This window comes from Argentina silus (genome assembly GCF_951799395.1).
Source record: "Argentina silus genome assembly, chromosome: 8".
NCBI lineage: Eukaryota > Metazoa > Chordata > Actinopteri > Argentiniformes > Argentinidae > Argentina > Argentina silus.
In genome coordinates this window covers 12978225-12993019 of record NC_139662.1, presented here as the reverse complement: position 1 = coordinate 12993019, position 14795 = coordinate 12978225, and the positions used below count along the sequence as shown (strand labels likewise).

At 42.1% G+C, this 14795-nt stretch overlaps 2 protein-coding genes across 3 annotated transcripts; both read left to right on the top strand.

Moving 5' to 3' along the window:
* Positions 1–800: 800 nt before the first annotated feature.
* trappc6b (trafficking protein particle complex subunit 6B) lies at positions 801–3421 on the top strand. Its single transcript, XM_083674352.1, has 6 exons — positions 801–1163; positions 1304–1371; positions 1515–1632; positions 1737–1820; positions 1944–2037; positions 3105–3421. Exons 1-6 carry the CDS (start codon positions 1083–1085, stop codon positions 3134–3136), a joined length of 477 nt encoding a protein of 158 aa, XP_083530478.1. The 5' UTR covers positions 801–1082; the 3' UTR covers positions 3137–3421.
* Positions 3422–5898: 2477 nt separating this feature from the next.
* On the top strand, positions 5899–14092 carry tpx2 (TPX2 microtubule nucleation factor). 2 transcript variants are annotated; one of them, XM_083674550.1, is made up of 18 exons: positions 5899–5985; positions 6633–6776; positions 6890–7030; positions 7262–7379; positions 7804–7887; positions 8189–8233; positions 8521–8628; positions 8759–8868; positions 9102–9244; positions 9552–9720; positions 9853–9991; positions 10521–10740; positions 10925–11020; positions 11260–11433; positions 11931–12077; positions 12368–12479; positions 12998–13185; positions 13572–14092. In XM_083674550.1, exons 2-18 carry the CDS (start codon positions 6656–6658, stop codon positions 13680–13682), a joined length of 2226 nt encoding a protein of 741 aa, XP_083530676.1. In that variant the 5' UTR covers positions 5899–5985; positions 6633–6655; the 3' UTR covers positions 13683–14092. The 2 variants fall into 2 exon arrangements, with proteins under 2 accessions (XP_083530676.1, XP_083530677.1); XM_083674551.1 differs by lacking the exon at positions 8189–8233.
* The last annotated feature ends 703 nt before the right edge of the window (positions 14093–14795 follow it).

Below are 14795 nucleotides of genomic sequence, written 5' to 3'. Positions count from 1 at the left end.
GTAAATTGAAATTGACATTACACAAACAAATTACCCTGTGTTTCTTTACTAATTTCTGCAAATAAACAAATATCAAATCCCCCCATGATCATGAAGCAGTGATACCAGTGTCAATAGAATAAATATTTAATTATTGTCCATTGTGCAAGGTAGGTTCTTCACTCTTTATAAACTGTCAGATTGCAAACAATTCTTACATGCATGTGGTCTCTGAAATCTGTTGAGAAAATATGCCATCATATGACATTGCGTTTTCATAAGGGGTAGGCTATGGTTAGATGCATAAAAATTGGTCTATTTTCATTGTCATGTATTGAAAGAATTTTCCAACAAGTTTTGGACAACAATCTTTTGCAGTATTTGTCCGTACCATGCATAGTTTGACGCTTAAGGAAAATTCAACCGAGAGTCCAATGCAATAAAAATAAAAATAAAAATAATTAGATTGATGAGTCATTTAGGACTTGCCTCTTGACTCCTCGCTCTGAGGTAAGTACTAGATGAGGTGACATATTAAAACTATTCGGACGTAGCCGGCTAATATCTTTGTTACTACCGCGTATCACATGTGAAAACCCTGAAGAGACATTTAACACATACAATTACATGATTGAACTAAATTGTAAAATGTAGCTACCAATGATGAAATCGTGGCCTATAATATTAGAAGATAACGTAACATTTTCCTCATTCGATCTGAAGACTAAAGAGGTTTTCTATTCAGGCATACTTTTGGGCGACGTTTTGTTGATGCTGAAGGACCCCGGTTGTCTCTCTGGAACCTGTCATTTGAAAAAGCAAAAATATTGATGTTTATTGTTGCTTATTTTATGGGCGATTAAACTTAGCTCGGCGTTTGATGATTGCATAAGAATTCACATTAGAGCGCAATATAATTCTGGCAATTTAGATCAGGTTTTGTGTTCATTTTGTCTTGATCTTTAGAGGAGGTTTAACAGTTCCTACATCTAGACGAGCTCTTATTACAAATATACAACTATCTAGGTATAAATTGATTGTCTAATTAGGGTGGTTTCACCGTCATTAATTAGTGGTCTTTGACAAGGTTGGAACCGTCCAGGATGGCGGACGAAGCTCTTTTTCAGTTTTTACACAATGAAGTGATACAATACATTTACAAATCAGATGAACATGGGGAATTGGTAAGGTTTTCTTTCATTCTTTGTTTTTAGAAAATGGAATGAAACACGCATAGACCCAGTTAATCCTACCATAAATGTTGTAACGATAGTCCTCTATCTCAGTTGAATCAATCAATCAACTCAACCTCCTACTCCCTTAGGAAAATGGAAGATGCATTACCAAACTGGAAAATATGGGATTTCGAGTGGGTCAAGGACTAATAGAAAGGTCGGTTGATGTACACCTGCTTCTCTAAATTACACTCGAACCATTGTGTTTTTAGCCCATATGAGCTAACTCCTAGCCTTTGCACTTACAACTTAGCTCTTGCACTCAGAATTAGGTGAAAAGATTATATCCTTCTTCTCTAGGTTCACCAAAGACACAGCACGGTTTAAAGATGAGTTGGACATCATGAAATTCATCTGCAAAGACTTCTGGACCTGTGTGTTCAAAAAGCAAATTGACAACCTCAGAACGAATCACCAAGTAAGACTCAACTTTCCAATCACCTTCATTCACCTAGCAACTGTCATGGAAATGCTATGTTGCCAAATATTTGAGCTTAATTGTCATTTGTGGTTTGTTTGCAGGGTATTTATGTGCTACAGGACAACAAATTCCGGTTACTCACTCAGCTCTCGGCTGGTAAACAGTACTTGGAACATGCCCCAAAGGTGAGGAAGCATGTTCATTAAGTTTGTGACATCCATACTTGTGTTGCAAAATTCCTGTACGTTCGGAAACTTTCCCTAACCATGGTTATTTACCGCTAATTCTGGAAATCTATGTCCCTGCAGTATTTGGCACTAACCTGTGGCCTGGTGAGAGGAGGGCTTTCCAGCCTGGGAGTGAAGAGCATTGTGACAGCCGAGGTGTCTGTCATGCCTGCCTGTAAGGAAGTCTTTTTTTCTGCGTGACAATTTGTGCGCCCCTCACCTCCTTGCCTCTCTCGCACTGATTTAATAGGGGTGATTGAATAGGGGTCTTCACCAAAAGGTACACAAGATTGCGTGTCCCATAGTGAGGGGTCTCTCTCATCATCTTAAGAGAGCCTGGGTTACATTTGTGACCTTTAGTTTTCATGCAACAACAGACTGGTCCAAACCATTCGTCTACCATTACTCAACCACTTGACAACCAACTAAAAATGTACCTCATGAACGCACAAACCTGATTCCACAACATTTATGTTGTATTGTGGGTCATGAGACTTCAAGTTTCAAGTTTATTTGTTATGTCTCATACACAAGTGCAGGGAGTAAAATTCTTGGGCTCGGTTCCTTGACAATGCAGCTATGCAGCATACAAAATACAAATAATACAAATACGCAGTAGTGCAATGAGGTAAGGCAAGACTTGCTATGTTAATAGTTAGATCACTGTTTTTAAATGAACATGCTAAGATCACTGCTGTTTCAATATGGGTTTCAGATCAGGAAACTGCCATTATTACATGTCACTACTGTATAATAAGGGATCTCTAGAACATGTCATTTTACTGTCCGGTTTCAGGTGGGATTTGCCAGGTATTAATTGGAAATGATGATGGTTTGACGTACTTACCCTAAAGAATTCAACATATCACAAACTACCTGGCTGGTAGTTAAACAAATGACAAATAATCAAGACTTGACTTGACTTGGTACTGTACTATATGGTATTGTGGTGACCAAACCGTAATTACCATCTGACAGCTTCATTTCTGGTAAATGTTCTCATCATTTATAGGTAAATGAAGTACAATAACGCAAATTGAATATCATTGCTGACACATTTTTTTTCACATTACTTCACATCATATCATATCTTAGCAAAGTGATCTCAATTCCTTCATGACAAGTTAACACTTGAATGGACTGTTTATGCAACTGAGTCTATTGGTTGTATGTGATGACAGATGTGATATCATGACAGAGCAAGATGATAATCATATTTTCCCTGACTTTATTTCACCACAGGTAAATTCCAGGTCATGATCCAGAAAATGTAGCAGAAGATGGTGTGGCGTATTCACTCCAACCATCCATCACAGATGATTTGCCTTCAACTATTGCTTAGTAAAAAAAAATAATGCATGCAGACAGTGTTGTGGCATATACATGATTTATGTTTGTTTTCATCTGATTTATTTGTATTATGATTATTATTATGATTATGATTATTATTATTATCATGATCATTGTTGTTGATTATTATCATATTGTATCAAATCATTTGCCTTTATATCAGAAGTTGTTAAAGATTATTTGCACTGAGTGTTGATTAAAGACTGATGACAGTAGACTTGAATTCATTCATGATTCAAATCATTTCATGGGTTGTTAAAGCCGCTCTGATATTTGTGCATAGACAGTGGGTCACCAGAACAGAAATGTAAACAATTGAGCCAATGCATCGAAAGACATTTTCACATACAAATATTACTTGATTTCTATGATATATATATGTGTGTGTGTGTGTGTATATATATATACACACACACACACACACACATACAGTCATGAGAAAAAGTTAGGACACCCCCCAAAATATTAAGTTATTCTCTTAAAAATATGGACATATCAATATGTTATCTTCTTTCTAACAATGTCTATAGATAAAGGGGATGTAATTGAACAAAAAACTATGAAAATGTAACTTTGTAATCATTTATTTAACGAAAAATTAACAATAATGCCAATTCCTACTGAGGAAAAAGTTAGGACACCCTATGCCCTAATAGCTAGTATTGCCCCCCTTGGCTGAAATAACCTCAATTAGACGTTTCTTATAACTGTCTACAGGTCTCTGACATCAATTGGGAGAAAGTTTTTCCCACTCCTCCTTGCAGAATTCTTTCAGCTGTGTGATGTTCGAGGGGTGTCTTGCATGCATAGCCAGTTTCAAATCAATCCACAGCATCTCAATAAGATTAAGATCCGGGCTTTGACTTGACCATTCCAGAACTCTCAATTTATTTTTCTTGAGCCATTCCTTGGTAGATTTACTGGAATGTTTTGGGTCATTGTCATGTTGCATGGTCCACATCTGCTTCAGCTTCAACTTTCGAACAGATGGTCTCACATTTTCCTCAAGCACCCTCTGATACAATACAAAATTCATAGTGGATTCTATGATGGTGAGCTGACCAGGCCCTGCTGCAGAAAAGCAGCCCCAAACCATGACATTTCCACCCCCATGCTTCACAGTTGGTATGAGGTTCTTGTTCTCAAATGCTGTCTTGGTTTTGCGTCAAACATGTCTACTCTTACTGTGCCCAAATAGTTCAACTTTGGATTCATCTGTCCAAAGCACATTGTTCCAGAAGTTCTGGTCTTTCTCTAGGTGTTCTCTGGCAAACTTTAGTCTTGCCCTGATGTTTTTTTTTGACAGCAGGGGTTTCCTCCTTGCACACCTCCCATGTAATGCAAACTTGTTCAGTCTCTTTCTTATGGTGGATGCATGTACTTTGACATCAATTGTGGCAAGAGATACCTGTAGGTCTCGTGATGACATTCTGGGATTGTTGGAGACTTCTTTAAGCATCTTTCGGTCAGCTCTTAGGCTGAACTTGCTTGGGCGGCCTGACCTGGCCATGTTGGTGGTGGTTTTAAATGTTCTCCACTTGTAAATTATTTTCCGGACAGTGGAATGGCCAATTTCGAATAGTTTGGAGATCTTTTTATATCCCTTCCCAGACTCATATGCATCTACAATTTTTCTTCTGAAGGCCTCAGAGAGCTCTTTTGATCTCGCCATGGTGATGCAACTCACTTCAACAATCAAGAGCAAACCAAACTAAATATCTGAGGCTTAAATAGGACAGGCTCCTCCAAAATCCTCTGTAACGCTGTTCTAATCATTTGCACCTGATGTGGTGCTCTTTATTATAATTTTAGGCATTTTAAGTGGAACTAAATGTGGGGGTGTCCTAACTTTTTCCTCACAAGAAGATTGCATTTCTATTAATTACATTTTACCAATCATTTTTTAAATAATTTGTTTCAGTTGTATTTGTTTAGTTATATTACCTCAATTTTTCAATATTGTTCAAATGAATATCAAATGTCCATATGTTTGAATATGTTGAAGAAGACAAAGGTTTTCATAGGGTGTCCTAATTTTTTCTCATGACTGTATATATATATATGTATATATTGTTTAAGCAATGACATTAATGGAATTATTCCATTTTAAATTTGCTCACAAGTACCTGGACTATGCCCAACAGTCTCTCGGCTATGGGATTTTAATACCCTGGTGCTACTTTTTGATTTCCTCAATACCTGAATACCCAGTATCTGTTTGTGTGTTTGTGTGTTTATTAGCCCACCAAAGGCATATCTCACAATCCTTCCTCGACAAAATAAATGAATACAATGCATAGTGAATAAGGAATTCAAGAACAATGAATCAAAACACATTTTACACAATGAAATGACACACAAAAAAACACATGACAACAATACTTTCATCTTATTTACACTGTAACCCAATCACAGTACTTATTGTCTATATGTCTATGTCTATAATATGTAAAAATCGTATTATTTGAAAGATATGACTGGTACCTCTACCCATGATAATAGTATTACCCAAAGAATGTCAAAAATGTGTGTTGGGACAGGAAACGGTATTTGGTGTTTTGATATGACGTCAGTTAAATTAGCTCCAGAAGCCAATCGCTAAGCGAGGAATCGAGACAAGGCTGACCATTGGCTAGTTCAAAAAAGAGAGGAAATTTAAACGGTAGCTAACGCCAGTCCTTCATTGTGTTGTCCTTGTGCGCACAGTTCAGTCCAACGGCATACATTTTATTGTGTTTTGAAGTCTGTCTGTACCAAATAGGTATACGTTAAGGTAAGATGTTATAATTTTAACGGATACCGTAGCTAACTATGTATTCTGTAAGTGTTAAGGCTAAATAAGCAAACAGCGTTTTAACGAAAGCTAAGATGACGTTGCGGTGCTCATTTTGATTTGGGAAGTTAGCTAGCCCTAGAGCTAGCGTTCTTGCTTTGTGATTTCTTCTGCTATGAAATAATAACTTTGCTGGCCAGCCAGCCTGCTTGCAGTTACTCGATACCAAAGCTAAGGAAACAAATTATTCTTTCTTCTCGGGCAAACTTATTAGTGTTGTCTGAAGAAGGCGCATTCCCGGACTTGTAGGGTGGGATCTAAACAACTAGCTAGTTATGTAGCATAATGTGTGGTTCCAGAATGAAGTAATGAGCCTAACCCTAACTAAATAGTATTTATGCATTAAATCGCATTAATACGAATTACCTTGTACTATAACACTAAGTGAATAGACGCACAGCTTTTCATTACTTAAGCATGTTATTGATGGTTCCATGGCGGGGCGGCTTAATTTTTCGTCGCGTTCAAACCAGCCAGGCGAGCTAGCTAACTGGAACACAGCTTACTAACTCAAAAGCAGCTAGGCTTCCTAGGTTGTTTTTTTTTAACAGACAACTGTCGCTCACTGACAATGATGTGATGTTTAGGATAAGTCCTCAGCTGCTGGGAGATGGATGCGGAGATGGCTCAAAACGAGGGCTCTGCTGATCACTACGAATTCGATGCACCGTCCCATGTCATGGATTTCAAAGCTTTGGACACCGAGGCGGACAATGCAGACCATTGGTTTGGTAAGATGTTTGCTTGTGAGCCATTTTGGCAATGCATGTCAGCATGCTTTGGTAGATTTGTCACATTCACACATGTATGGTAATATAATATTGCTGAACGTAACTTTCTGCAGACCAATGTGGCTCCGTGGAGGGTGGAACAAGTGCGCATCTTGCCACCCCTATCAGAAGTGGCATGCCCTTTGGAGGTACCCTAAAAGCACACTTGCCCAGGGCTGTTGTCTCACCCCTGGTGATCAAGGAGTCAGGCTCTGGTTGGTCCTCAACTACTAGTTACTTTACCATCGACCTTTTAGCACAGAGGACAATGCTGCATTTGCACATCAGAGGACTTGCAGCTGTAGTTTGTTGGTGTTGTTAAGTTCAGCCTTCATAGTACTTCATGAATAATTGAGTGGTTACCTAGGTTTACTCACATTCACAGTCTCACCAGGGGTAGTGTGGTCCTGTGTTGTATTTGATGTGTGAACAATCTTCTCCCGCAGTAGATGCCCCAAGCATGTCATCTGCGCCCACTTCCAACATTGTTACTTCCTGGGGTAACAGTGGGCCAGCTCAGGTGGCCACCAAGCCAACCAGGGCACCCCCTGCTCAACCACGCAGGTAGGACAGTACTGCATTTGTTAAACATTTGCTTTGCTGACATGCTTGCTTGTTTGAAAGTTTGTTGACACTCTACCGGTTAACCTGATGCTCCACAAGCCACATTTATAGAATGTGAAATGTAGAGAATGTGCCTGTTTGAAAATGTAATTACCCACAGCTGTGTCTAAAGAACACCTCTTAATTAGCGCTGATGCAAGTGTTAATGCTATTAATTGTTTCCTTTTTTGGAGCCCTGCTGTTGTGGAATAAATGAGTGTTTCTCAAATGTTATGGGAAAAAAACAAATGGCCCCTTTTGGACTCAAAAGCCCCCCCTCCAAAGCTTTTCACCTCAAATTTTATATTAAACCCTTATGTCCTGCTCTACATAAGCTTACATTCCACACAATTTACACATTAATGAAATGTTCTCTCCACAAAAGGGTGTCAAAGCGCAAAGAGGCAGCCAGTACTGCAGAAAGGAATGCCACCATCCCAGTCGCACCACCTTCCAAGAAGCAAAGAAGGTCAGTCAAGTTTTCAATGGCTGGCTCTATCCTGCCCTCAGCCACCGTTATCCATGATAACCATGAGAATGTGTGGCCTGGTTTATAAACCAATATCTACTCTTGAATGTTGTCATGGCAGAAAAGGAGAATATTTGCAGTTCTGATATGGCTCCCTCGATGAAGATCCCAGTGGGTGTATTGTATCCGAGTGGAGGATAATCCTCTATTTGCTTCTGTCCAACACCTGAGACTATAGGATGTGCATGTTTGCTGTTGTCATGGCAGACTTGGATTCTCTTGACTGTATTACTCTTTACAGCAGTAAAACGTCCACTGTAAGAACAGCTTACCGTCCATTTCGAAGGTAAAGCTGCAGTGTCTTCCCCTTTCACAGTGGTGGCAAACCCTTTTTCAAGGGGTTGTTTTGATCAATAATGCACTGACTTGGAATGGCTATCAGAACTTAGAAATTGGGACTCTTAATGCAACATATTCTCTCACACTGGTACACTAACGTTTTGTGGCACGGTTTCAACTTGTAGTGTTTTGAGCAATATGCAATCAGTTTTGAATATAGATGCTTCTGATCAAGTCGGATGTTTTCTTTTGGACAATATAGCAACCTGACCCACGTTGTGCTTGTTTTCCCAGGAGCTCCACCTCGTCTCAGCCAGTCAGACGCAGGAGTGCCCCCCGTACCAGCAGGCGTCTGGACCCCAGAGCAGCCAAGGCTCGTGCAGCAGCTAACAGCAGCACCAAGTGAGTTGGGCAGAAAGGCAGTCATGGGCTGGTTTGATGTCTTTTTAAAATGCGGTCTGTAATATGTTTGTACTGACCTGTCTGAAAGGGGGGGAAAAAAAGAATATAATGAATTGTATGTCTACCCCAGGCAAACGAGCTCTGAGCAGCAGGAGTTGGAGCGCATGAAGAGTCTTCAGAAGGAAGTGGCGGAGCAGAGAAAGAGAAATGAAGCCAGCTACAAGGCTGCTATGGCAGGCAGTAAGTGGTCCTTACATCTCCCTAGTGCCCCAGTAACATCTGGGATTGGATGGGTGTAGGCAGCATGGTGGTACTGTTTTTTTTCCTTGACTACTAATGCATTGCTTACGCCTATCCAAACCTGGAGATCACCTCAAGTGCCTAGGGGGGTTAATTCAGGTTTGGGTATTCAAGTTGAGTGTTGCAACTGTCTTGTCTGTCTTGTGAAGAGGGATTCCAACTTGTGTCCTCAGGCCAGCCCCCTAAGAAGGTGGTTCTGTCCACCACGGTGCCCAAAGAGTTCCACTTCAGCACGGACAGCCGAGTGAAGGCAGGCACTTCAGAGGTCCACCGGCAGATGGACTTCAACGCTCAGCTACGCAAACACCCCTCTCCGGTATAACCTCAACCTCCACTACTGCTCTTGGGCTATACTAGCCCTAAATCATGACTTCATGTCACAGCATGTTGGAAACACTATTCTCTGAATCAAAATAAGGCTGTTGCTGGATTGCTGTTGGTCCTGTCATGTTGATTTTTCCTTTGAAAATTTGAATGGGTCACATATTACTGCAGCTTGGATGGTGGAGATCCACATTTTGGACTATAATAGGCAGTTTATTGGCATCCGATATTTTTCAAAATGTCAACTTCTTGGGTAATTTGTCCCCCCCCCCATCTGAATTGATCTACTTTCTTCTCAGATGAAGGCGTCAAAGGGCGCCACTGTGCCAAAGCCCTTCAACCTGTCGACTGGTGGCAAGCGGAGGGGGGATGAGGCTGCCTATGTGTCCGTTGCCCAGCAGGTTGAGCAGTTCCACAAACGCACCCCGACCCGCTATCACCTGCGCAGCCGGCAGAGTCAGGAGAAAGGTACCCCCCCACACATTCTGATTTGCTTCTTGAATAATCAATTCTGTGTCCCCATCATGGCTGGTATTCCTAGGCAATAGACAGATCTGACACTCCAACTGAAATATGCTACCTCACCTTCCCTCAATCCAGGTCCGTCTCCAGTGAGATCTGAGCAGCTAAAGAACACCATTCCTCATACCCCTCAACTGATGACCCGACAGAGGAGCCGCCCCACCACAGTGAAGAGCAGCGCTGAGCTAGAGGATGAGGAACTGCAGAAACACCAACAGTAAGTGGAGTTTAGTCCATGTTTTATCTGGTCTGCCTCCAGTTTTCTCTTATTTCTGTCTCAGATCTTATTTGTTGTTGTCGGTTTATTAGCTACATGGAAAAATGGGTGCATAACTGTGCTTCAGGTCAGTGACTGTAGATTTGAACACAGCTCAGATGTGTTGTGAACCAGCCATGGAGAAGGGTTGAGTTGCGACCAGGGCAAAAAATTAACACCCACCAAATGTGGCACAAGAAGCAGGGGAAATTATTTAGTGGTGTTTTGACAGGGAAGATCCTTAAACTTAAAGCCTACTGGAGGTTTGTTCTGTGCAGGGAGTGATTTTCAATGCTACTGAAGTCATGCTAATGTGTTTGTGACCTTTGCCTTATAATATTGGTTTAAAAATGTGACTGGTAAAAAAAATCTGTCTGAATTCTCATCCACCGGCCACCTTGGCTGGTAGACCAAAAAGTAAATGTAATGCCCTGATTGTGACAGTCGTGATTTGGGAGTCTCGGTTCTCTAACTTGTGTGGTTCTCCCAGGTTTAAGTTCAAAGCCCTGGAATTGAACAGGATGATCTTGGAGGGGGCGCTGAATCCCAAGAAGCCGGCGGTGAAGGAGCCCACGCGGCCCGACGGCTTCTTCCTGCAGATGGAGAAGAGGGCCCAGGAGCGGCAGGCCAGCAAGAAGCCTGAGGAGCCCGAGGAGCAGCACACTTTCCGCTCCCGCCCGGTGCCCCTCCGCATTCTGGACGAGGTGGTGGTGAGTGCTGCTAGCCAGGCCTGATGTTGGCACATGACCCACAATCGAATGCTGATGTGAGGTCATTTGTCTGGATGACGACATGGTTCTCAATGTTCTGCAACCTTATGCCACACTGAAGACAGCCCTGGTCTAATGCTGGGGTGGCTCTTGCATAATGGTCTCTACCCATACTTGTTGACAGGGTGTCCCAGAGAAGAAGATGGTGAATCCCACAGTCCCAGAATCCCCTGCCTTTGCCCTGAAGAAGAGGGTGCGCATAGAGAGAAAGGTGGAGGAGGTGAGGCAAACGAAGTGATGTTTGAAGTGAAACTAGTATGGCATTTTCTGACCTAAACAGTGGTCCCATGTGGAGCTCCATGGCCCACACCTTCTGGGTTGAGCTGTCAAAATGGCAGTCATCTAATTTCTTGGTTTTATTCAGGACTGACCCTTTTTTTTAAAGTTTGTTTTCGGAGTGAGTATCTACAGCTTTGATTTTTGAAGCCGGGAGTGAATCTGACCCAACTCTGGTTGCAGGTGGAGGTGTCCGCCCCGATCAAGGCCCACGGCGCTCCCCACTTTGGGCTGCCATTCCAGCCCAGGCTCCAGGAAAAGAACCAGGTTGAGGTGTGCCCCTTCTCCTTCGAAGAGCGGGAGAGGGAGAGGAAGGCGTTGAAAGATAAGAGACTGGAGGACCTGCGAAATGAAGAGGTACATCGTCTGACAACTCTCTCCTGAACCAGTCATAAACCTAACCCTAAATAAAGTGGGGGAAACATTTGAAACTGATGACTGGGTTCAAGCCAGTGCTGATTTTGCCAGTGCTGACTTTGATAAAGGTTCCTGCTAGGACCATATATACTGATGTATGCACTCACTGCAATGTAAGTCGCTTTGGATAGAAGCGTCATCTAAATATATTATATAAGCGTCAATGGCATGCAAGCTATGTACTGTGCCACTGGAGGTCATGCTGACATCTTGAAAAATATTAAAGGTCGGTAGAATTGGTAGCAATAGAACTACAGAATGAATAGTGAACAATATCAGAATATGCCTGCCCTACTGACCAGGCAAGTATTGCACCAGAGTTTGCTACATGGCTAAATTACAGCAATGGTCACTCCATTTGTGTGCACACCAGACTCCTGGAAACAGAGCCACACTGCCCTATACAATGTCAATGTTGTTCCTCTGGAACCTCGCAGGTGCCAAAGTTCAAGGCCCAGCCACTGCCAGACTTCCATGAGGTGGTCCTGCCAGAGAAGAAAGTGGTAGAGCCCACCAAGCCCGAGCCCTTCAGGTTGATGGTGGACGAGAGGGGGGCGGTCAGGAGTGATCGCTTGGAGGTCATGGTAAGAAAGTAGACATTGACCTAATTTGAGAGAATGTTCAACCTGAAGGTCTCTGCCTATTCAGATTGGTAATGTTTTTGTGGGAGACCGAATAGATAATCAGCATAAGATAAGATTCAGCATAAGAAGACTTGGAACTGTAGGCCTGTCTTATACAGTGTTTTGTTAGTTATTTGGAGAAAAATAATTACAACTTGAACCAGAAGCTTCACCCCCCCCCTGTTCTTAGTGCTCCATTAACAAACACACAGGTGCAGACGCACTAACGTACACATGCCGTTTCCTTCCAGATCAAGGAGGAGCAGAAGCGTCAGGCCGAGGCTGCTTCCTTTAAAGCTCGGCCAAACACGGTCACACACAAGGAACCATTCCTCCCCAAGAAGGAGAACCGCTCGGCCCTTGGTAAGCATGACCACCCACGTCTGTATCCACAGCTTGGCTCCTCTGCCTTTTGCACGGTGGTAGTGTTAGACAACCCTGGTCCATGACATGGGTTAAGGTTACCCTCCTTCACTTGCAGGGCTCCACAGTACCCCTAACATGAAGATGCAACGTTAAAGAACATTCTAGTTGAAATGCATTGTAGAACAGCGATCATTTCAGCTGCTCCAAGTGTCTTCCCTACGTAACATTTTGAATATTTGGTCTTACTGAATAAATGCCTCTTGGCTCATAAGCCACCTCTAGCGCAGAATGTATGAGTGTAGAGCCAAAACATGCCAGAAAAGTAATGATGGACCAGGGTTGCCTACTTTTACATGGGGATTTGTTTGGTTAACACTGCTTGCTACGCCTAACCTGTCTCTGTTTTGCCTCCCACCTTTTCAATCTTTCATTTTTCCCTCACGGCTACCACCCTCCCCCCACCTTTGGAAACACCCCCTGCCCCTTCATAACCTCCTCCGCTTGGCTCTCTTCAGAAGACATTAACAATTCCATAGTTCCAGAGGGCTTCCAGCTGTCCACGGAGAGGAGGGCTAAGGAGCGTCAGGAGTTTGAGCGAGGGGTGAGTGAGAAGGCGGCGCTGAGGGCTTCCATGGAGGAGGCGGAGCGCAGGGAGCAGGAGGAGTGCCAGAAAGAGGAGACCGCAAGGCTACGCCAAGATCAGGTGACCAGTTCATGCCTTGAAAAGATGGCATGTTTTCAGTTACTTTGAGACTTGCTTTAAAAGTGGATGTAGTGTGAATGACAATTGCTTGCTTTTGGGAAGGAAAAATTTATAATGGAAGAATTATGGAAGCATTGCATTTGAGGGCAGACTATTCTCATTGATGCTGGCTGAAACAAGCAGTTTCTTCAGAAACTTAAAGCATAGTTCATTTGTCATGCACTTGAAATTGAACAGATTCCTAGATCCCAGATTGTGCCTTTTGATGCAAGCGTCACATTTTGTTTAGACATTGTGATGGACTATTTCTATTAGTAGGAAAGCACAGGATGTTTTCGGCTGGTAAAACCAGACTTTGTCTGAAAGCTTTCAATCTCTCCCTACAGGTCCACAAGGCTCAGCCAGTCCGACGTTATAAACAGCTGGTTCTGAAGAAGAGCGACGTCTCTCTCACCGTACCCCTCACTCCCAACTTCTCTGACCGTTTCCGCATGTGATGGCTGGGGGATGGATTTTGTTAATATTTTTAACCACTTAATTGTTTTGCTGTTCTTTTCTCCTTCTTGGGTCATAAGTTCTGCCCTAGACTTTAACTGCAGACTGTTTCTGGACAACCTGACTTCACTCCCTCTTCCAACTGTATGCCCTGTACATTTGTCTACTTTTCACTTGTATTGTTAAATAAGTCATGTTTTTATTTTTTTTATTCAGATACTTCATCTGACAATGGTGGTATGTTTTACATTGAGATGTCTTAATTTGATAAATGGTCAACTGAATAATTGACTACAAAAATGGTCAAGTTGCAGCCCTCGACTTTATATCCTGAGTATTACTGTCTAATACTAGGTGTTTTAATGCTGCAATGTAGCAGGCAATTGATATACTTTCTGCCGATTAAAATGGATTATTACACTCATGAAGTAAGTTATTTTCTTTTGTACCGATTTGAAGTTCTGATTGGTTGTTCCGTATGCCTCAACCAATCATTGCATGCCATGTCTTCAACTGCAGTCTGACATCAGATTGCTGTCCTGCTGCATTTACTTATTCAGGAGTAGTGATGTCTGGTAAGTGACTGTGATGTTGTTGGCCTGGAATGCCCCCCTTTTTTTTTTCCAGCAATTTATTTAGGCAGGGCGGGACCTCCTCAGACCAAGGTCTTTTTCAGCTGAGTCCTATGTTATGAACATACAATTAATTAAATGTCAATTTATGGAATTGGATGACCTAAACTAAAGGAAGATTTACCTAGTTCAGATGAAATGTGCGGTACTTTGATGGTTGATAGTCTCTGGTTTGATATTCTGAGAACTGCAAGTGGAGAAGGGAAGTGAGGTAAAGTTTCTTTAAAAAAAAAAAAAAAAAAAGCTTCATATGTGAAGAGCTGGGCCCTTCTACAAGACAGGGATGGCCATCCTACATATTGATAAGTACATTGGAGAGTATGAAACCCATCACCAGTTATAAAATGGATTATATAATTGTATGTTCGTTCTTAAGTATATATTTTTTTTTTGTCTTTGTATCTGAGAAATGTTGATTGTTTCAGTCAACGTGTAACATTGTGCAGGGTTTCAACCCAACCGTTCATTGCAATGTATACTCAT